Source organism: Canis lupus, chromosome 27 (genome assembly GCF_003254725.2).
Source record: "Canis lupus dingo isolate Sandy chromosome 27, ASM325472v2, whole genome shotgun sequence".
In the NCBI taxonomy this organism is placed as follows: domain Eukaryota; kingdom Metazoa; phylum Chordata; class Mammalia; order Carnivora; family Canidae; genus Canis; species Canis lupus.
In genome coordinates this window covers 38,481,194-38,503,581 of record NC_064269.1, presented here as the reverse complement: position 1 = coordinate 38,503,581, position 22,388 = coordinate 38,481,194, and the positions used below count along the sequence as shown (strand labels likewise).

General features: G+C 54.3%; 2 protein-coding genes across 4 annotated transcripts in view; both read left to right on the top strand.

Moving 5' to 3' along the window:
* CD4 (CD4 molecule) overlaps positions 1-22,388 on the top strand; it is a 97,287-nt gene that overhangs the window by 18,123 nt on the left and 56,776 nt on the right. The window lies entirely within an intron of this gene.
* On the top strand, positions 15,177-21,240 carry LAG3 (lymphocyte activating 3). 3 transcript variants are annotated; one of them, XM_049102442.1, is made up of 9 exons: positions 15,177-15,600; positions 15,903-16,050; positions 16,422-16,708; positions 17,320-17,577; positions 18,011-18,286; positions 19,384-19,503; positions 20,051-20,293; positions 20,556-20,686; positions 21,029-21,240. In XM_049102442.1, the coding sequence occupies exons 1-9, from the start codon at positions 15,543-15,545 to the stop codon at positions 21,173-21,175; spliced, it is 1,668 nt and encodes a 555-aa protein (XP_048958399.1). In that variant the 5' UTR covers positions 15,177-15,542; the 3' UTR covers positions 21,176-21,240. The 3 variants fall into 3 exon arrangements, with proteins under 3 accessions (XP_048958399.1, XP_048958400.1, XP_025327718.3); XM_049102443.1 differs by lacking the exon at positions 17,320-17,577; XM_025471933.3 differs by lacking the exon at positions 19,384-19,503 and having other exon boundaries at positions 15,179-15,600.

Here is a 22,388-nt window from a genome sequence, read left to right as displayed (position 1 = left end):
AGATGAACCCTCTTTTATTTTTTTTTTATAAATTTATTTTTTATTGGTGTTCAATTTGCCAACATATAGAATAACTCCCAGTGCTCATCCCATCAAGTGCCCCCCTCAGTGCCCGCCACCCAGTCACCCCCACCCCCCTGCCCACCTCCCCTTCCACCACTCCTAGTTCGTTTCCCAGAGTTAGGAGTCTTTCATGTTCTGTCTCCCTTTCTGATATTTCCACTCATTTTTTCTCCTTTCCCCTTTATTCCCTTTCACTATTTTTTATATTCCCCAAATGAATGAGACCATATAATGTTTATCCTTCTCCGATTGACTTATTTCACTCAGCATAATACCCTCCAGTTCCATCCATGTCGAAGCAAATGGTGGGTATTTGTCGTTTCTAATGGCTGAGGAATATTCCATTGTATACGTAGACCACATCTTCTTTATTCATCTTTCGATGGACACTGAGGCTCCTTCCATAGTTTGGCTATTGTGGACATTGCTGCTATAAACATCGGGGTGCAGGTGAGATGAACCCTCTTTAGATGTGAGGTCACACATTTAGGGCATTCCCAGGATAGTTGGATATTGGAATGGCATGAAGAAGGGGCAAAATGATGTGTGAGTTAGGGGAGACTGGATTTCCTGCCTGAGCCAAAGTGAATGGGTGTGACTGAGTGTATGTGTGTATGTAAATGGGCATAGGTATAGGGGAAGAGAGGAAAAGCCTGAAAATTAGTGCTAAGGTACCCTTAGAGTGAGCTTTACTGCGGACACCAGGTAAGTAAGATTAAAAAGTGACTTGAAGGGCACCTGGGTGGCTCAGTGGTTGAGATGCTGCCTTCGGCTCAGGTCGTGATCCTGGGGTCCTGGGATCCAGTTCCACATCGAGCTCCCCGCAGGGACCCTGCTTCTCCCTCTGCCGATGTCTCTCTCTCTCTGTGTCTTTCATGAATAAATAAATAAAATCTTAAAAAAGTGACTTGAGGATTTTTAAAAATCAACTTTTCAGCTTGTTTTCATATCCATATCCACTCAACAAATATTTATTGAATGCCTACTATGTGTCAGGTAATAATCCTGGCTCTGGAGATACAGTAGTGACATAGAGAAAAATAAAGCAAGGTAGAAAGAGGAATAGAGTAATAGGTAAATAGTTGAGAAGTGGTGATTGCTTTTTAGGATGATGAGGGAAGTCGTCACTGATAAGATTACATTGAAGAGGAGAACTAATAAGCTCAGAAAAGCTGAGGTGAGAGCATTCTGGATAGAGAAAACAATAAGTACAAAGGCCCTGAGGCAGAAGTATGTTTAGTGTGTTCAATGTGTCTAAACTGATGTGAATGAAAGGAAGAGCAGTAATAAGAGACAAAGTCACAAAGAAGGAAGCCAGATCACGTGGGACTTTGTAAGACCAACAAAAGGATCATTCTGGCCGTTGGATGAAGAATAGACGATTGGGGGGACAACAGCAGAAACAAAGATCTATTGGCATGCTGTTGCCATAGTCCAGGTGAGACCCTGTGGCACCTTACTTATATTTTTTTTAAGATTTCATTTCGGGATGCCCTGGTGGCACAGCGGTTGAGCATGTGCCTTCAGCTCAGGACGTGATCCTGGGGTCCTGGGATTGAGTCCTGCATTGGGCTCCCCACAGGGAGCCTGCTTATCCCTCTGCCTCTGTCTCTGCCTCTCTCTGTGTCTCTCATGAGTAAATAACATCTAAAAAAAAAAAAAAGATTTTATTTCATAAGAGACACAGAGATGTAGAGACAGAGGAAGAGGGAGAAGCAGGCTCCCTGTGGGGAGCCCAATGCAGGACTCCATCAATCCCAGGACCCCAGGATCATGTCCTGAGCCAAAGGCACGTGCTCAACCGCTGAGCCAGCCAGGGGCCCCCTCTGGTGCCTTAAAGTAGATTGGAAACAGCAGAGGAGAGATGCCTGGGTGCTCAGCAGTTGGGCCTCTGCCTTTGGCCCAAGGTGTGATCCTTGAGTCCCAGAATCCAGTCCTGCATCCGGCTCCTTGCATAGAGCCTGCTTCTCCCTCTGCCTATGTCTCTGCCTCTCTCTGTATCTCTTGTGAATAAGTAAATTAAAAATCTTAAAAAAAAAAAAAAAAAAAAGCAGCAGAGGAGTGGTCAGATTGTAGATATATTTTGAAGACAGAACTAACAGAATGTGCTGATGGATGGATGCAGTGTGAGGAAGAAGAGTCAAGAAGGACTCAGATTTTTTGATCTGGGCACCTGAAATAAGAAATGATCATTCTTCCTGCCACACTGTACTGAGAACATACAAGTAGGGGTTTGAGAATATATCGAAATTGTGTCTAGCTGTAAGATAGATGTGGCTACACAGGATAACTGACTCAGTCTTACTTTAGCAGTTACCTACCTCAAGTAGGAGGAGATGTAGAAATAAGTGAATTCCATGCGCAGTTTGATCACATTATAGTAGTTGTTAGACCACCTTGAGTGGATATGCTAATGTAAGTAGTCTGCATTAGAATGGGAAGTTTTAAGTTTTAAGAACTTCTTATTGTCTGATCTTTTCAAGAAAACATCCAGAAAGAGGCAGAACACATTGTGTAGAACATGGACATTAAGGATCAAAGTTTGTGCTACCTGTGTGACAGACCTGGGATCCAGCCCCGCATTGGGCTCCCTGCTCAGCAGGAGAGTGCTTTTCCCTTTCCCTCTGCCCCTGCACATGTGCTCTCTCTCTCTCTCTCTCTCTCTAATAAATAAATAATTTTTTTTAAATAAATAAAATCTTTTTTTTTTAAATAAAATCTTAAAAAAAATTTTATGTAGAGAAATGACAATAGTCTATTTATATTATATTTAGTTTAGTTTTTAGTCTATTTGTATTTTAGGAAGAAAGTCAGCTTATGCATTTCCGGAAACATTTTTGAGCTTCTACAATATACCAGGTAGAGAGATAAGTGCTGAAGATACAAAAATTCTTTTTTTTTTTAATTAAAAAAAATTATTCATGAGAGACACACAGAGAGAGGCAGAGGCAGAGGGAGAAGTAGGCTCCCTGTGGGGATCCTGATGCAGGACTCAATCCCAGGACCCCACGATCACCACCTGAGCTGAAGGCAGATGCTCAACTGCTGAGCCACCCAGGTGTTCCGATACAAAAATTCTTTTTATTTATTTATTTATGATAGTCACAGAGAGAGAGAGAGAGAGAGGCAGAGACATAGGCAGAGGGAGAAGCAGGCTCCATGCACCGGGAACCCGACGTGGGATTCGATCCCGGGTCTCCAGGATCGCGCCCCAGGCCAAAGGCAGGCGCCAAACTGCTGCGCCACCCAGGGATCCCCCGATACAAAAATTCTTAAATCATGGGTGAAAACTGTCATGAAGGGACGCCTGAGTGGCTCAGTTGGTTGAGGGTCTGCCTTTATCTCAGGTCATGATCCCCGGACCCTGGGATCACATCCCACATCTGGCTCTCTGCTCAGCGAGGGGTCTGCTTCTCCTTTTCCCTCTGTCCCTCCTCCTGCTTGTGTTCTGTTTCTCAAATAAAAAAAGAAAAGGAAATAAGAAAGAAAGCCCTCGTGAATTTAAAGTCAGCAAGTGAAGTTGACCCCTGGAGCAGAGACAGGGCTTGAGTTTGGAGAGAAGGGGAACACTCAAGGAATCTTTAGAAAGTCAAATGTGGAGGAGCTGGGGAGGGATAGAAAAGGTGGTCTTGGATGACCCCCTGGCAGGAATGAATGGGTGGAGGACAGTACCATTTCCTGAACTAGAAAGTGAGAGAATCTCATCTGGGTCATGTGGGGTTTGAGGAGTCCCAGGGGATCCAGGGATTGATGACCAGCAGGGAAGGAGTCCCAGGCCTAGAGATAGAGGTTTGAGAGTATTGGTGTTGGAGGTTTCTCCTGGCAATGGCGCTGAAAACCAGGCAAATCCATGTGGAACCGCTAAGGGAGAGTGTGAAAAGTAAGGACAGGACCTTGGAGACTGGAGTCACTGGGAAGGATTCAGGCAACACTGTCATTGCCTTCTCTTGGTTACTGCAGGCTTTTACCCTCTGGGCAAAATGAGTATCTAGCTGGCACTCCTGGTAGCCTCTCCTCTAGACTTTATATTTCTACTTTCTGTTCTCTGCCTCAGCCACAGAGTCTGTTTAATCTGTAAAACTTTGGAAACCCTGAACAGACTCGCACCTATGGTAAAGTACTGGACAACACTGGCCCACGTGACCTTCACAGCAGCCAGAGTTGCTCTTGCCATTCTACCTGCAGAACACGGGGGATGGGGCAGCCCGGGTGGCTCAGCGGTTTAGCGCCGCCTTCAGCCCAGGGCCTGATCCTGGAGACCCGGAATCGAGTCCCACGTCCGGAGCCTGCTTCTCCCTCTGCCTGTGTCTCTGCCTCTCTCTCTGTGTGTCTCTCATGAATGAATAAATAAAATCTTAAAAAAAATAAAAAAAAGAAGAACAAAGGGGATGGAGAAAGGTAAGAATGTGGAAAAAGAAGAGACAGTTTATGGTGAGGTCTAAAGCGGTGCTGTCCAATATGGTGGCCAGTAGCCACATGTAGCTATTTAAATTTATTTTTTTGTAGCTATTTAAATTTAATTAAAATTGAATAACATTAAAAAATGCAGTGTCTTAGCCACATTTCAAGTGTTCAGTAACCACACGTGGCCAATGGCCACTGTACGAAAAGTGTGGATATAGAATATTTCTATCATCACAATAAGTGCTATTGGAGAGAGCCAGAAAACACCTATAAATGTGATCTTCCTTCCAGACTTTTCTGAAGGCCTGTGAAGGCTTTCTGAAGAGTGCACATGGAGGAGAAATTGAAAGGAGGGCAGTAGAGGGTTGGGCAGTGGCAGCTATGCTTCATCTAAAAGTGAAGGAGGTCAGGAAGAGGGCATGGAGAATTATAAAGCCAATCAGCAAATCTGGAGGAGATGTAGGATGGCAAAACCAATTCTTTTCGTTGGGGAGAAGATTCATGGGGAAGTAGGCAAGCCATACGTACGTCTGGTTGTGATGATGATAGCATAAAAGACAGTGGCCACCAGGACATCACTAGTTAGAAGATCCCAAGTCAGAGAGACAAGCAAGTGTTTTCCTGGCCTACTCAAAGAAAGAAGGTTGACAGGGCACTGAGAATGAGTCCACCATGGTGTGTCAGAGGTAGGAAGTCAATGATTTATTGAGCTCTTCCTCTTTGGTGCCTGGCATCTTGCTAGGTATTAGGCACAAGAGGAGACAATCAGTAAGGGTGGAGGAACCAAGGGAGGCTGTTGGGAGTTGGGAACAATGGATAAAGATTTGCGAAATCAGGAGAGATCTTGGAGGCTTTCTAGAAAAGTGTATGATGGAGACAGTGTGCTGCCTGGTGGAAGGAGTGCTAGATACATGTCTCTTTTTAGGCTGTACTTTGAGCTGTCTCCACCTATTCCTTAAGGGCAGGGATCATCTCTCTTTCAGCTATGTCTCTGTAACATAGCACTGTGTCTGGCACAGAGAAAGAGCTCCCTGTTTGTTGAAGTCCAAGAGTTCAAGCTTGGTAAAGGGGCAAAAAGAAAGCTTAGCATGAAAAAAAGCTCACCTCTACTTAAAAGTGCATGGAATGTGGTGAGGATGTGTACAATGTGACCCCTGATGGATGTGTTATGAAGAGGCTTTCTTAAGGAACATTCCTGCAGGCAACCAACTCAAACATGATCAAACTTGGGTGGGTTTAGACCTCTCTCTAGGGGTCCCTCAACTCTCAAGTCCACTGACTTGAGTTTTGAAAAGATTAAAAAAGAAAAAAAAAAAGGAAAAATGAGGAAGAGAAAATAAGTTATACTGGAAGTGGAAAGGGGCTACAAAAGTACAGTGAGGAGCAGGGAGGTTCAACTTTCAGGCTTCTGCTGTCCCATGGGCTTCAGGGATCACTAGGCCTTCCCTAGCACTTATCAGATAAATAGGCAAGCTGCAAAAGCTCCTCCGGAAGCTGGAGATAAAGAAGAATTCACTTAAGATGAGATGGCAGTAATTAGAATTGAACACCTTCCACACGGGAGTGAAGGAAATTTCTAGGAGGTCAGGCCAGAAGCCACGGTTTCCCTTGGGGGCTCATGCCTCCTTTGTTCTCACCTGGCTTCCTTTTCCCCACCTCCAGAAAATGTGTAAGAAGCACCAGCTTTCCCCATTCAACTACTGGGAGAATTCTCAGTTGGACTGAGGAGGAATGGAACTCTAGGAACAGGCAAGCCTCTACAAGGTCTCAGAAACAGTTCTCTGCAAAGAAGTAAAAAAAAAAAAAAAAAAAAAAAAAAAAAAAACAAACAAAAAAAACGAGCTAGCATCATGTTACCCCACTGGCCCCAGAGGCCCAGAGACTAACCCTCAAGAGTATGGGGTTAGGCTTTCAGCATCCCACTTGCTTCAAATTCATCCCAAGTTCCACTTCTAGCTTCTTTCTCAGGAAGCCAAGACTTCAGGAGACCCGGTCTGCTGTCCAGTCAGGCGGGAAAGGAGAAGAGATGCTTCTCTCATGGAGGAAGGGAATTAGATCCAAGCCTTCTGTTTCCTGGATCTTTTTCCTGTGGTCTCCGGGGACCCTGGTGTCCAAACTCTTAGATTCTCAAGGCACTCCCTTGGGCCTTGGGGCAGGATTCCCATTCTCTGCCTCTCCATCTCCCTGGAATTTTCCACTGCAGCTGCCTCCGCTCCCAGACACCCCTCCCTGGGCAAAATTCCCGGCTCCCTCCGCCTCCCCTTCCTAATCACACCTCATTCCCACCCCCAGCCCGGAGGCTCAGCCCACAGCCCGGCCCCTCTCCCCACACTGACCCTGGTGGTCCCAGTTAGGGAAATGGGAGGCCAGGCCTTATACAAGGGTAACTGGGAGGGTCCCAGCCTCTTTCCAGGGCGGGGAGAAAGCACAGTGGACCGGCTTGTCCCCTGTGGGGCTGGATTGGGGGGAGTGGCCCTCCTCAAATCCCCATATAAGGCAGGGCAAGTAGTTAGACTCCTGGATTGGCTGATTCAAATGAGCATTCCACCTGGCAACAGGGTTTCTATTGGCTCTCAGGAAAAATAGGAGGAAGGTGGATGGAGGTTGTCCGCGGCGGTGATTGGAGGGGGGGAAGGGAGTGGAGGTGACCGGAGTGGGGGGCGGTTACCAGGGCAACAGGGTAAGAGCCCAGCAGGGTGTCCGAGACGGCAGGCGGGGCTCGGAGGTAGAGTAGGGGAAGAGGAAAGGAGGGTGGGAGGGAGAGGAAAGAGACTGACAGGAGGGAGCCAGACAGGGAGACTGGGGGGGGGGGGGGTGGGGGTAAAGGAGAGGGGAGAGGGAGAGAAATGAAGCAGGAGAGTACGGAGATGGAAAGGGTCAGAGATTGCTAAAGACATCACGGAGTGAGTCAGAGAAACATTGAGATAGAGATGGAAAGATCTCAGAGAAAGATGTTCAGAGTCCAGCTAGGAGAAACCTGGGTGGGGCTCCAAGATTTTTGAGGAGATGGGGACTGAGAAACTGATGGGAAGAGTCAGAAAGAGAAATTGGGAGGTGTGCACACCATAGGGCCAAAAGAGGGTATATTTAAGCACTCAGATACCAAATGATGATGATTGATCAGAGTGTCTTTCTTATTAAGAAAATGAAAATGATAAAAAGGATGATAGGGCGCCTGGGTGGCTCAGTGGTTGAGCATGATCCTGAGGTCCTGGGATGGAGTCCCACATCAGGCTTCCTGTAGGGAGCCTGCTTCTCCCTCTGCCCATGTCTGCCTCTCTCTGTCTCTCTCATGAATAAATAAATAAATAAAAAATTTTAAGGACAGTGATATACAAATATGGGAGTGCACACACACCAAAGAGATCTTTTTCCAAACCCCAGTCTTCCACTCCCATCCACCTTCCTGTTAATACACCCAGCTCCTGAAACCCCTAAACTTCTCAAGATGATCCACAGATAACTGAGGATGAGTGGGATGGAGTGAGGTTGGAACTCCAGGCCTGAACCCCTTGCAAAGGAGGCAGATAGAATCCAGAAAGGCTGGGGAAGATGGCAGCAGAGGAAAGAGAAAAGCAAAGAGAGGGAAAATGTAGAAGATCAGTCAGGAACCTGAAGAGGAGTTGGGGGAAACCAGTGAAAGGTACAGGGCCAGGTGACAGACTCAGAGGACAGAGGAAGTTGGTATGGGAGAAGGGAGAACAAGGTCAGAGATGGAAGGGAGAAGAGACAACAGATGAACAAGAGATGTAAGGGACAAATGGTTGTGACAGAGGGGTCTGGGTACAGATGAATGAGCAGGTATGAGGAGAAAAAGAAAGACCAGGCAAAGATGAGTGAGATGAGATGGGCGAATAAGAGCGGTCCAGGATGGAGGAAGAAGGAAAGAGCCCGAAGGGCCTCTGACTTCTCCAGATCTCTCCGAAAGATCCAGGAAGGGAGGAACCCAGCAGGGTTCACCAAAGTCAGCCTCGGGCAGGACCGAGGGTGGGCTGCCCGCTTGGCCCTCCCATCCCCTCTCAGGGCCACCGAGAGAAAGGAGATGCAAGACGGGAGGGGAAAGCCAGCGTGATGTGGAAGAAGCTCCGCCACCCTCTTCCTCTTCTTTAAGCTTTTGGTTTCTCAGATACCTGCCCGGTCTTTCCATCTGCTTCTCCCACCCCATCCCTTGGCGAAATCTCAGGGTTTCTTGGGGGTGTGTGGGGGGGGTAGGGTCAGTAGGATTCTGGCCATCCCTCCAGTCCGCCCCCAAAAGACAGACTCCACTTTGGCAGGCGGTAGGTCGGGATTCGGAGAGGTCCCTCCCCGCAGGAACCCCACCCCTTCCCACCTCCTCGCCCCACTCCTTTCTCCGCGACCGTCAGTCTCTCCATCTCCCCCTCCTGGTCCTGTCCTCCCTCCCGCCTCTCGCGCGCTCCCTCCCCTCGCTTTCATCCTCCTATCCCCACCTCGCCAACCTCCGCTTTCATCCCCCTCCCCTCTCCTCTCCTCCCCGCTCCCGCCAGCCCCACCCCTGGGAAGCCCCTCCCGTCGGGCAGCGCCGCCTTTATAAGCGGGTTCCCTGCCCGGGGGCGGCAGCGGCTGGTCGGCGGCAGCTCTGCTGTGCGGGGGCGGCGAGCCGAGGACCGAGCGACCGCGGCCGGAGCGCGCCGGCCACCGCCCGCACCGCCCTTCCGCCCGCCCTCCGGACGGCCGCAGCCCTGCGGGTCTCCGCTCCAGACCCACCCCCGCCCCACCCCGCGCGCCTCTGCCGCCTCTTCCAGAGACCCAGCCTGCTGAGCGGCCGCCGCTGCCGCTGCCGCCGCCGCCGCCGCCACCGCGCCAGGTTCCGGCCGCGGCCCCCCTCCGCCGTCCAGGGCCCCTCCGTCCCGGCCCCGGGACCCCGGCTCCCCGCCAGCCCCGGCCCCGGCCCCGGCCCCGGCCCCGGCACCATGTCGGAGAAGAGCGTGGAGGCAGCGGCCGAGTTGAGCGCCAAGGTACGGGCGGGGACGGCGGCGGCCGGGACCCGGCGCGACCCCCGGGCTCCGCGCGGCCCCGGGCCCCACGCCGCCCCCGACGGCCCCACGCTGCCCCGGCGCCGGGTCCCGGCGGACCCTGCTCCGCCCTCCCCCCTCTCCCCTGCCCGGCGCTGCCTACCCCGCTCCGCGCGGCTCCCGCCAGCGCCCTCTAGCTTCCCGAGCGCCGCGCGCCGCGGCCCCGGCCTCGCCGCCCGGCCCGCGCCCGGCCCCCGCCGCCGTCCCCACCCCTCTCGGGCTCCGGCTCGGGCTCCGGCTGCGGCTCCGGCTCCGGCCCCGGCCCCGGCTCGCGCGCCTCTACCCCGTCCGCTTCCCGTCGGAGCGCGCCGCAGCTCACTTTGCCGCGCCCCTCCCCCGCCCGCCCTGTCCGCGCCCCGTGTCCCCGTCTCCCTTTCCATTCTGACCTCACCTTTCCTCTGCTAAGCGGTTTGAGATTCTCCAGAGTAAACAGGACTCTCCCGGGAGGCTGCTGCTCCCGGGCCCCTCCCCTCGAGGCCCGGCCGCCTCTCGCCTCTCGCCTCTCTCCTCGGACGGCCACTGCCTCTTTTCTCCTCTCCTTTCCTTCCGTTAGAACCATTTCTTCCCCCACTGGCCTTCAGCTCTTTTTTCTCTCCATAGCCCCCTACAGCCTCTCCCCTTCCTCCCACCCCCAACCACACACACTTAAAAGAGTCTTGGATTCCTAAAAATCGGAAGGGGGGGTGGAGCGGGAATAGCCTTCGAGAAAGCCGAAGCTCGCGTTGCATGGCACTGCATCGAGCCGTCCTTGCTCTCATCAGCTCCCTTCCCTGGCTCCATCCCTTTGCCCTTGCTTCTCTTCCAGCCTTCCTCTAATTTCCCTAGGGAACCTGCTGAGTGTCGCTTTGGGAAATTAATTCGGCCAGCGTTTGGGGGCTGGGAGCCCGACTTTGGGGGGGGGGTCGGTTGTTGAGGAGGTCACAGAGGTCTCCTAGAGGCCCCCCGAAATGTGAGTGGGGGTAACTAGTGGGATTAAAGGCAGTGGCAGAGGGGCTACGTGTGAGAGCTGACAAGGTGTGCGGTGTGGCCCTCCGATGGGCTGTGCAATGGCATGTGACTTCACTGAGTAGGTGTCTTTGTATGTCTGAAATCCAGCGAGTGTGTGGGACTGCCCGTGTCAGTTACATGTGTGCATGTGGAGACGTAGATGTTTCTGGAGCCATGTTGCTGCTTTGTGAGTACCGAGTGGCTCCACTGTGCTCTTGTGCTGTCTCAAGAGTGTGTGTCAGAATGCCCAAACACCCAGGCCATGTGTCTCGGGATCTCATGGGCGCTCCTCTGTAGCTGTGTGTGTGAATCGGTGTCAGCCTGTGGCAGTGTGTGTGCCTGTGTTGAGTAAATGAGGCCAGAGAGCTGCTTAGCACAAGACCTAGGTCACATACCCTCCTGGAAAAGGGATCATGGAAGGACAGTGACCAGAAGGACAGGACAGGACAGGGGAGGCGAGGGCCCGGCCCCTTGGACTTTGGTCTCTGGTAGCCTCCCTTCCCCCCATTCCCATAATTTCCCCTCCCTCCCTCCCTCTCTCTAGCAGCCCAGATGGGAAACTCAGGCCAGGGCAGCACAGACCTGGTGCTGGGGCCCCCAGAGAGAAGCTGACTAGCCCCCCTGGTTCTCCAGGCCCAGAATGCAGGGGAAAGCCCACCGGGTAGCAGAAATGCCATATCAACCATGTGGCAAAGAAATGAGGACAGGGAAGGGGCATGAGGAAACCTAGCTGTAGTGAGAGGGTCCTGTGTTCTGTGTTCCTCTTAAAGGAAAGAGGGAATCAAGTGTTCCTCCAGGTCAACCATTCTATAACCAACCCCTTGCCCAGAAAGGACACACCCTCCAGGGTGATCTATTCGCACCGAAAACTTCATCCACATGGTATCAGATACACAGAGTTGTACGCCAACACCAGATCAGATCACACAGGGACATCCACAGTTGATCTGGTGCCTGCCATGGGCTTTTGGGGTGGGGTGGGTGGGAAGAGGACTGGAATCTAAACTGGAAGGGCTGGTGTGATGTCCAGAGAGGAGGGACCCATGAGCATCTCCATCTGCCATGTCAGAATAGGACATCACAGGTGTGTCTGCTGGGCTCCTGGGGTGGAGAGGTGCAGTGGAGGGAAGGTCCTCCACACAGGTATCTGCTCCATCTGCATTCTCATCCCACCCCAGATACAGACCTTGTTTTCTCTATCTACAATGTCCAATACCCTCTCCCTTCCGTGTTTCCTTTATCCTCCTTTACCGATACCGCCCCTGGAGAGGGTTACTTCTACCCTTGTACCACACCAGTGTGCGCATGGCAGGGTCAGGGGAGAGGATGTAGGGAGGAAGAAACTACTGAACTGGTTTGGAGTAGATGTGCATCATGTTGGCGTTTTTGGCCAAGTAGGAGCCTGAGGAGTAGGGGGATCCACGGGCGGAGAAACAAAGGCATTTGAGGCTGAGGGGGAAGCTGGGAGGGATGCCCAGGAGAGTGAGTACTCAGGAAAAAGCCCCAGAGGTAGACAAAAGGCAGAGCAGGGCAGGCAGCGGGAGGGGACAGGCCAGGAAGGCGGGAGGGGACAGGCCAGGAAGGCGGAGGGACCTCAAGAGGGGGTGGGGCATCGGGGCGGCAGAGCAGATGGAGGGGATTTGCTTTGCTGAGCTGAACTCTTCAGCCCGTGAGGTTTTGGAGAACTTGGTGGGAGTGATGAAGAGTTACCTTGGCTGTCCATTCCTCTGTCTTCATCACTTTTGCTCCTCCCTTGAGTCTTGGGGAAGGTCCCAGCCCCTTTGTGGCCTTACGGGCCCTGGGGCCTCCGTTCTGCCTCTGGCCAACTCCTTCACTCCTCTAGGCTCACTGCTGAGGGAGAACGGGGCGAGGGAGGGAGATGGGGTGACGGGCCAGCTGCAGCTCGTTTGTGGTGCCAGGAAGGTGACCTCTTTCTCTCTTGCAGGACCTGAAGGAGAAAAAAGAGAAGGTGGAGGAGAAGGCAAGCCGGAAAGAGCGAAAGAAAGAAGTGGTGGAGGTGTGGAGGGGACCGGTGCGGGTGCGGGCGGGTGCTGGCGCTGGAGACTCGGAGCCCCTCTCCCACCTTCCACTTACCTGGGGGCGGGTCCTGCCTGGGCTCTGGCCCCGCCCACCCGCCCCGCCCCTCAGGAGGCCCTCCCCGTGCCCCCTGACCCCGCCTGACCCCGCTCCTTCTTCGGCTTCCCGCAGGAAGAGGAGAACGGAGCCGAGGAGGAAGAAGAAGAAACTGCCGAGGATGGAGAGGAGGAAGATGAAGGGGAAGAAGAAGGTGGAGAGGGGCGGGGGAGGCAGGGTGTAAGGGAAGAGTCAGGGTGGGTTTGAAGACCTGAAGCAGGGGGTCTGTGCCAGAGCTTCCTGCCCTTCCCCAATGACCCGTTTCTGGCTCCTCAGATGAGGAAGAAGAAGAAGATGACGACGAAGGGCCCGCGCTGAAGAGAGCTGCTGAAGAGGAGGTTTGGGCTGGGTTGTGGGGCCTGAGGGGCTGTCAGGGATGCAACAGGGGCTGGGAGCCCTTTGGACTTGGACCTGGATCCCTGTGGTGGGCGGGCTGGAGCAGGGCAGGGACAGAGGGAGGTCCTGCTCCCATTTTGCAGCTACCCCAACTCTCCCTCCACAGGATGAAGCGGATCCCAAGCGGCAGAAGACAGAAAATGGGGCATCGGCATGAGCCCCCCTGCAGTTGGGCTGGGGGTGGGAGGCCCCTCAAGGGCCTGGAGGTGGGAGTGGGAACAGACGAGTGCAGCCACTCTTCACCTGGCTCCTGGCTCTGGACACTGCACCAGAGCTGCCACCCTCTTTGCCCCCAGCCTTTCTCATGTCCGCCTCTCCAGACACTGCCCCTTCCATCCTTACTCTGCCATTGTTCCACCTCCCGACCTGCTCCATCTGAGCTCCCCAGCTGGTCCCTAATTGCTCCTTTCCCTGTCTTTACTCTCCTCCTCTCTCCCCATTCCCTCTGGTAGCCTCTTCCTCCTCACATCTGCATCCCAGCCTCATGTCCTGTCCATCCCTACCCTGCCTGATCCCTGGGTCTCCCTCAGATCCCCTCCTCTCAGACAGCGCCAGGCCGGGGTGGGGCCAGGGTTGGGGCCGAGCCCCACAGCTGCCCCCCTCCCCTCCCCTTTTTGTATAATTTAATAAAGAAACGGTCGCGCTTCTGTTTTTAACCTGTCTCCTCCTTTCCCGGGGCAGAGGGAGGAGGGTGGCTGACATCACATTCCATCAGGACCCTTTTCTTCTATAAAAAAAAAAACAGCTGTACCCTCCTACCACCCACCACTCAAGAAAACAAGATCAGCACTCCAGGGGTGGACACGGAGGGCACAGCTTCTTTGAGAACTAACTTCTTTCCTGGTTTTGGAGTCTTGTGAATGTACCTCCCCAACAGAACACACACACTTCCCTGGTAGCCCAAACCAGGTCTAGACACTGCTGAGCCCAGTGGAAAGCTACTAGCTCTGTTGTGCTGAACCAGGCAAAGAAGCAGCTTCAGAAACAGGAAGTCCCGCCCCTGAAGTGGGAGAGGGCTGGGAGGCCTGGGTCTCAGCCTCCTGGGACCAGAAGTGAGAGCTGTTGGGCGTCAGATAGATGTGTCCTCCACTTGGCACTGAGGAAGTGAGCACTTGGTCCGGCAGGGGAGAAGTCCAGGGCTCTTGTGGCTCCCAGGTGTGGTGCAAGTTCTTGGTGCCCTGTGTTCCACCTCTCTGGGCTGGGTTCCTCAGGCTGGGTGGGGTGGGGAGCTAGAGTTCCCCTCTGTCAGCCAGACTTCCTTCCCTGGTTCTGTCTCGGTTTTTCTTGAGTTTGCTCTCTGTTGCAGGATTTCTGCATTTCTCCATGTCACCCTTGCCCCGTTAGAGCAAAACCTCTTGATTGGGAGAAGCTGCTGAGTACACAGGGCTCTGAACTGGAGGAGGGAGTGTGTGTGACTCCTTGACCACACCATTCTTCAAGGGGACACCTGTAACACACAGGGTCAGGACTACAGTCACAGACAGACAGACATACACACCTTTTGGCTTCACTCTCCCTAACTGACCTTGGCCAATTAATTTTTGAGCCTGCCTCAGTTCCTTCATCTCTACAATGGGAGATGTTAGGTTTCATGAGTTACTGTATGTAAAGTGTCCGATACAGTCTCCACCTCTTATCGTCAGTAGTATATAGTGAAGGCTTCGATATCATGCAGCTTTTCTTTTCCTGGGACATGGGGTGCCCTTCCCCAGACCTACCCTCTTTTATGTCTGCATTATCCCCAAAACTGAGGGATGAGTAGGGAGGCAGGACTGATGCTAAGTGGAAGTCCTAAGAGGTTAAGGGATTTAGGGGGGAGATGAGTACCAAGGGAAGGGCTTTGCCAGGAAGAAAGTGGACTGGAGTGGCAGCTCCAATTTTAATTTTGGGACTGGAGTGGCAGCTTAGAGGTGGGTGAGCAGTAGGTCCAGGCAGAAATGGCTTGAAGAGAACCGCAGAAGGTCCCCAGAAAGAGGAATAAATAGTAGGGGGGGGAAGGGGGGGTCGGCGGGGACACCCAGGACTGAGGAAATAAACAAGGGGAGCGCCACCACAGAGATGGAGGGTAATGCTGCTGGGAATCAACCCCCTCAGACTTTCCACTGCGAAACGAAACCGTGAGCCCTGGGGTGTGTGTGTATGGGGGGGGGCAACGGGGAGGGGAAGTGGGGAAGGTGGAGGGAAGGCAGAAGGACAGGGGTGAGGGCCCTGGAAGCAACAGAACTGCCTCCCAGCTCTAGACAGCCACCTTGCCTCACTCTGCTCTCTACCACTGCCCTGCCCATTTGCTGGGACCTGCCCCCCCCCCCCCCCAACTCCTGCTGCCTGATCTGGCCAGCTTGCCTCTGGATTCCAGCCTCTGGTCATTGGTTCTTCCCTCCATCTCCAGGTCTCTGTCCTCGTCCCTCTTCTAGACTCCCTTCCTCCGCCCTATATCTTTGCAGAACTTTCTTTTGCCCATTGTCCCTCCCTTCTTTCTGACCTCTTCCCTTTGGGGGGCTCAGCGTGGCCCAGGCCTAAGGGGAGATGTGGGAGGTTCAGTTCCTGGTTCTGCTGCTTCTGCAACTGCTGTGGGTGGCTCCAGGTAAGATGCGGCTGACTCCCTGGGAGGGTTGCCCTCCAGATCCACGGGTGGGGTAGGGGTGGTCAGCAGGGATGCCTGGACCTCACAGATGCTCCAGTCCTTAGCCTGGGTGGATTCTTCTAATGCCTCGCTTGGGCATCTTTCTGCCCCCAAAGCCTCTCCTCTGTCCTACCGTTAGGTGGGGAAGGGGCAGAAACCCAAGGTCTTCCTCAGCCCTGATTATCGTTCAGGTAACTGAGGCTCCTCTACTCCTAAGTCTTTTGGTTCATGGCCCCTCCCCTTGGCCTCTTTTCTCCTCCCAGTGGCAGCTCCAGGGTCTGGGACAGAGGTCCAGGTGGTGTGGGCCCAGGAGGGGGCCCCCGTCCAGCTCCCCTGCAGCCCCACAATCCCTCTCCAGGATGTCAGCCTTCTGCGAAACGCAGGGGTCACTTGGTACCACCTACCAGAGAGGTACGCACCCAAACTTGGGCATCAGGACCCCCAAATCCAACAGCAATGGCATCCAGACTCCTAACCCCAGGCCCAGGCTAGCCCCCCTGTCTCCTCCCCTGAGCTGTCAGCCCCTCTGAGGCCAGCGGCGCGACCTCCCCCGCCAGCCGTCCTGCCTTTCCTCGGGAGACCGCCCCCCTCACACCCGCATCCCTTCTGCATCTGCCTCTCCGAGTGGATGGCGCGGGCCCAACCCGAGGGGAGACGGGGCTGGGGACGGTAGGCGGTCTAGGGATCGTCCTTCTGGGTGGGTTTCCGCATCCTCGAGGTGGGGTGGGCCCGGGGCCTCTTTCTCCTCGAAAGTCTCAGTCCCGTCCCTCTCTCCCGCGCAGTGGCCCGGCGGCCCCGGCGCTCAGCCTGCGGCCCGCCGCGCCCTCCGCCCGGGGCCCGGGGCCGCGCAGCTACGTGGTGCTGATGCGGGCTCCCGGCGGCCTGCGCAGCGGGCGGCCGCCCCTGCAGCCCCGCGTGCAGCTGGAAGAGCGCGGCCTCCAGCGCGGGGACTTCTCGCTGTGGCTGCGCCCGGCCCGACGCGCCGACGCCGGCGAGTACCGCGCGGCCGTGCACCTCCGGGACCGCTCCCTCGCCTGCCGCCTCCGTCTGCGCGTGGGCCAGGCCTCCAGTAGGTGGGGGCGGGCCGCAGGGAGCGGGGCTGGAGCTGGGCGCCGAGTTCCCCGTCGTCCCCCGAGGCAGGAAGGGCCGGGGCCTCCCAGTTCCCGCCCCGGAGAGCGGCCCCGGCCCCCAAGGGGAGCGGGAGGGGGTGGGGAGCGGAGTGGAAGCGCCCCCCGTCCCGAGAAGCACGTGCGTGTGGGGGAGGTCTCTGGAGAGACAGTCTCCCCGCCGAGCTCCCCTCCCCCACCCCCGCTGGGAGCGCCAGGGTGGAGGAGGGGAGGCACCCCTGGCCTGGGGGTGAGCGCTGGGCTGGAGTGACTCATTTCAGACCTCTGTAGCTCGGGGGGTGGGCTCAGTGGGGATCCTCCCGCGAGGCCTGGAGAAAGGGAAGGGGAGACCACGCCGAGTTACCTGGAGGCAGGGCATTCCTGAGCATCCATTTTAAGCACCTCCAGGTACCAGGCACTGGGCTCCAGTAAACGTTTGCGGGGAGGTCATCCGAGGAGGGTTGGGGGGGAGAAGACAAATCTACCGCTGGGGCAGGTTTCTAGCTTCGTTGACCTGCTGCGTTTGAGAAGTGTTTGCGGTGGGGCTAATCACATCTTCTTTATCCACGGGCAGTGACTGCCAGCCCCCCAGGGGCCCTCAGGATCTCCGACTGGGTCATTTTGAACTGCTCCTTCAGCCGCCCTGACCTGCCAGCCTCTGTTCACTGGTTCCGGGGCAGAGTCCCAGTCCCGGAGTCCCCCCATTACCACTTAGCTGGAAGCTTCCTCTTCCTGCCCCAAATCAGCCCCTCAGACTCTGGGCCATGGGGCTGCACCCTCACCTACAGAGATGGCTTCAATGTCTCCATCATGTACAACCTCACTGTTCTGGGTAACTCCCCCAGTCTGCCCCCACACCTGACCACAACCCCTTCCTGCCCCCTATCCTCTCCCCCTGACTTACAGGTCCCCAAACTAGGTCTCCAGTAGCTGGTGCCCACTGTGAATGCCCTGGCCCTTAACAGTCCTGGTCCAACTCGCTTTTCCCTCGCATTGCAAACTGTCATTTCACTCCCCCACTCCTGGCTTTTCCCTGGGCCATCCAGCCTCCCTGGGCAGCCTTTGGCCTCCTGCTGGCCCAGTCCACATGTGGGGGTGGGGTGTGTGTGTGAGCATCCTCCATTCATCCACCTGACTCTGCTCCCTTGTGCTCTTCAGAGCCAGACAATCTCCTTTGCTCTTTCTCCTCCCTTCCCTGCAACCCCAATGCTCAGCCTCTCTGTATCTCTCCCTCTCAGCTTCCACTTTGGCTTCTTCTTTTCCAGGTCTGGAGCCTTCAGGGCCTCTGACGGTGTACACCGGAGCAGGTTCCAGGGTGGGTCTACCCTGCCGCCTGCCTCCTGGGGTGGGGACCCAGTCTTTTCTTACTGCCAAGTGGACCCCTCCTGGGGGAGGCCCTGACCTCCTGGTGGCTGGAGACGATGGCAACTTTACCCTCCAACTGGAGGTAGTGAACCAGGCCCAGGCTGGGACCTACACCTGCCACATCCATCTGCAGGGGCAGCAGCTCAGTACCACCGTCACTTTGGCAGTCATCACAGGTCAGCCTCAAGTGGGAATGGAGTAGCTCCCCTCACAGGGGAGGGGGCATAGGGAAGGGAAGGCCAGCTGGGGAAACACCGGGCAAATTGCCTCAGGATGCTAGGCCACCAGGCACAAGTTGCAGAGGCTGCCCTGGTGGCCTCCTCTTTTCTCACCCCCACATATAAAAAACTGAAACTGAAAACCTCCCCTGAGTCACTAGGTGAACATTCCATTCTTCTCTGAGGGACTCCCCTGCTCTCAATTGGGAGGGGGGGCGTCTAAGATGTTACAAAGAGAGGTGGCAAAAAAAAAAAAAAAAGACAAAGAGAGGTGGCAGATAGTCGAGTGACTCAAACAAATATATCTCTAGAATCTTTGTCTACTTTGGGACCAGTGCTTGGGGGGAAAGTTGCAGGAAGTGGCCTGGATTTGGGAGGAGCTAATAAATCAGTCCCTTGGTCAGCAAATATTTACTGAGCGAGAGCTTTTTTTTTTTTTTTTAATAGTGTAAAACAAACACAGAAAAAAAAAAGAGAACAACCACCAAAAACTCAGAAAGTACATGTTGATTGATTGGTAACTATGAGCCACGACAGCTCAGCTGTGCCTGTAACACTCACCTAGCAACTAAACAGTAGCATCTCATAGTAGGTGCTTAATAATGTATATTGGGGGCAGCCCGGGTGGCGCAGCGGTTTAGCGCCGCCTGCAGCCCAGGGCGTGATCTGGAGACCCTGGATCGAGTTCCACGTCAGGCTCTGCATGGAGCCTGCTTCTCCTCTGCCTGTGTCTCTGCCTCTCTCTCTCTACATCTCTATGAATAAATAAATAAAATCTTAAAAAAAATAATGTATATTGGTTAAGCAAATAAATGAACATGCTAACAGGTCATATCTCTCCTGGGGGCCCATGCTAACTTTCTGCCTGCTCCAGGATATCTCTACCTAGACATCGTACCCACACCCCAGCCTCGCTCTGAATCCATCCTTTCCTCATACTGCATTCTCTTGCTGACTTAGCCACTCTCAGTAACTCCGTTTGCATCCCACTCCCCCTGTGGTTTCTTGTTAGTTTTCTAGACTCTGCACTGTAACAGGTGACCCCTGTTTTACAGGAAAGGAATTTCTTGAATCACACAGTTGGGAAGTGCCAGCCTCGAGGTCTGAGGCCAGGTGTCTGCATCACCAAATCCTCAAGTGCCTCCACCACTCAGCTTGGCTTAAGACCCTTCCCTGTGGGTGTCCTCCTACCCAACCTATCTCTCATGTACGGCTTTGAGGTGCTCTTGTCTGTAGATCAGTGGGTCAGTTCATTGTTCTCCGGACATCCAGAAAAGGGGGTAGAGTTCATTTGCAGGGCACTTAGAGACAGAGGGCATGATGTGAGCCAAGTCATGGAAGCAAAAAAAAAAAATTAAAAAAAGCCAGGTGTATGGGGGTGCCAACACACCTGACTGATGATATTGGGGTTTCTGAGCATTTGAGTAGAAAGTCATGTAAAAGAATCCAAGGTAGTATTTGTTATGTGATCCGTCCGGGGCCAATGTGAATTTGAACAGTCCCCATAGGCTGTAGAGAGCCTGGACAGCTTTTGAGTTGCAGAGTGATCTGCCCAGAGCTTTGTCTTGATAAGATTAATTTGGCCCTGACTCCCCCCTCACATGTCCTCCCCTCAGCCTCACCCAATCAGAGCCCAGGTGACTGCAGAGACCTAGGAGTTGAATCTATGGTTTCAAGTAAGGGGGTCGGCCCCCAAAGATCTCTTCCCTTTGATTTCCTCAGTGACTCCCAAATCCTCCGGGTTACCTGGCAACCTGAGAAAACTGCTTTGTGAGGTGACCCCAGCGTCTGGACAAGAGCGCTTTGTGTGGAGCCCTTTGGATAAGCAGTCTTGGCGAGGTTCCCCAGGACCCTGTCTGGAGATGCAGGAGACCAGACTCCTTTCCCAGCCCTGGCAGTGCCACGTGTACCAGGCGGAGAGGCTTCTCGGCACAGCGGTGTACCTCATTGACCCTGCTGGCCCAGGTCTGAGACCCCATGACACCACAGCTCCAGACCAGCCCTCTTGATCCCACTTTCCCGACAACCCCTTCCCCACCACCACATTCCAGATCTTTTCTTTCTAACTTCCGGGTCTTCTCTGGGCCTGAACCCACTTCTGCCATTAATTAGTTAACGACCCTGGATAAGTCCCTAAACTCTGGGCCTCATTGTACCTGTAATGGATGAGGGTGTGGCAAGATAGCCTTTCGGCTATGACCTTGTGCCTAATGATATTCTTCTATAGGTGCCCAGCGCTCTGGGAGGGCCCAAGGTGTCCTGAAAACAGGCCATCTCTCTCTCCTTCTCATCCTTGGTATCCTCTTTCTCCTCCTTTTGATGACTGGAGCCTTCGGCTTTCAACTTTGGAGAAGACAGGTAAGTGGGCAAGGGGGAACCCCCCATCCCTAACTGGCCACTGGCTTCCCCTCTCTTCAGGTGTCTGAGTGCCACCTGGCATCCCTTAGAGGAGATGACCCAGGTGGACTCTTCATCTTGCCTTCAGAGCCCTGTCTTCATGAGTCTCTCCAGGGACTCTGGAGTCTCCAGGACTCTGAAGGACCTAAGGGAGGCTTGAAGGTGCTGAGAAAGGCCTGGGACCAGATGGGGTGGGCTGGGGGCTGAGAGAGAAGAGCCGCACTCTGCACTCTGCACTCCCTTTGTTCCTTATTCTCTTTCTCTTCATCCTTTTCCCCACCCACCCTCCCTGTCTTCCCGCAGTGGCGGCCAAGAAGATTCTCTGCCTTGGAGCTTGGGACTCACCCACCTCAGGCTCAGAGCAAGATAGGTGAGCTGGAGCAAGAGCCAGAGCTGGAGCTGGAGCCGGAGCCGGAGCTGGAGCCGGAGCCCGAGCCTGAGGAGCTCTGACCTGGAGCTGAGGCAGCCGGCAGATCTGCATAACTCTGTCCAAATAAACTCCCCATCAGCAGCAAGCCGCGTCTGGCTCCTTCTTGTCCAGTACAGGTTCTTGTCTCTGCCCCGCCTCTGGGGGCTCCCTGCTTCCACCTCAGCCTTCCGACCTACTTTCCCCAGCCAGTCTCTCTTATCTTCATCTTTTCTGTTCCTGGCCTCTTCGTGATTCTTTCTGTCTGGTCTTTCTCCTGCTTCTCTCTCTCTCTCTCCCGGCTAGTCGTTTCTCTGAAGCTCCCAAAGCCCTGTCTACTTACCTCTACAGCTCTCATCTGGGTCCTTCGTCATATTATGCTGGCTGCCCTGGTTTCTTTTGTATTTTTGTTTCCCTGGCCCACCCCACTCCACACTTGGCTGCATCTCACATTGTCCTTGGCCCTTTTGGTGCAGCGCACGCGCGCAGACACAGACACACACACACACACACACACACACACACACACGGAGGAGCCCTGCCTGTCACGTCCTCCAGGGGATCAGGTCTTGTAACCTTTCTGGGCAGCTGGCTGAGGTTCCTGCTTGCCTCCGCCCCACCCCCATGTTCCTTGGCTCTGGGCAACCTGTCTGGTCCCAGGCATGAGAACACACTGCCACCCAGTGGTCCCTGATTGTCATACCATGGGAGGTCACTGGGCTGGCTGGGGCAGGCTGGAGGAGATTAACAGTGTAGTGGTCTAGACAGGCACAGATCCCTGCGTGCCCACATCACCTTTGCGGTGTTCACTTTCTATGGTTTGCGTATGAGTGTGCACCAAGGAGCGGTCACACACCCAGTGGACCATCCAGGAGAGGGGCTGAGCAGTGCCTGCCTCAGGACACATAGCCCTAGTCTTGGCAAGGTTATGATCCGAGTCTGACAAAGGGGAGTGCAGTGAACAAAGGCCCCACGTGGGAAGAAAAATGGCCAGTAAGACAGCTGGCCATGGCGCAGCTCTGGGAATCCAGAGACCTGGCTTCTGGTTCTATCTCTGCTGATGTGACTAGAGCTGATCTCCTCTGCCTCAGTTTCCTCCTATTAAATGGAATAATGATAAAGACCCATTAAAATGGGTTGCTCTATCGGATGGTAAAAGGGCTTTGAAAACTGAGGTGCTCCATGTATGTGATGTGCTTTTCTGATGACCCATTTATGAAGGAGGAAGCCAGTCCTTCTGGTCATGCCAGGAAGGAT

Excerpts from the sequence above, each read along its gene's own strand:
- LAG3 (XM_049102442.1), top strand. The coding sequence starts at position 15,543 with ATGTGGGAGGTTCAGTTCCTGGTTCTGCTGCTTCTGCAACTGCTGTGG. Across the intron at positions 18,287-19,383 it reads CACTTTGGCAGTCATCACAG|GAAAGGAATTTCTTGAATCA; the intron begins GTCAGCCTCAAG and ends CCTGTTTTACAG. Across the intron at positions 20,294-20,555 it reads CATTGACCCTGCTGGCCCAG|GTGCCCAGCGCTCTGGGAGG; the intron begins GTCTGAGACCCC and ends ATTCTTCTATAG.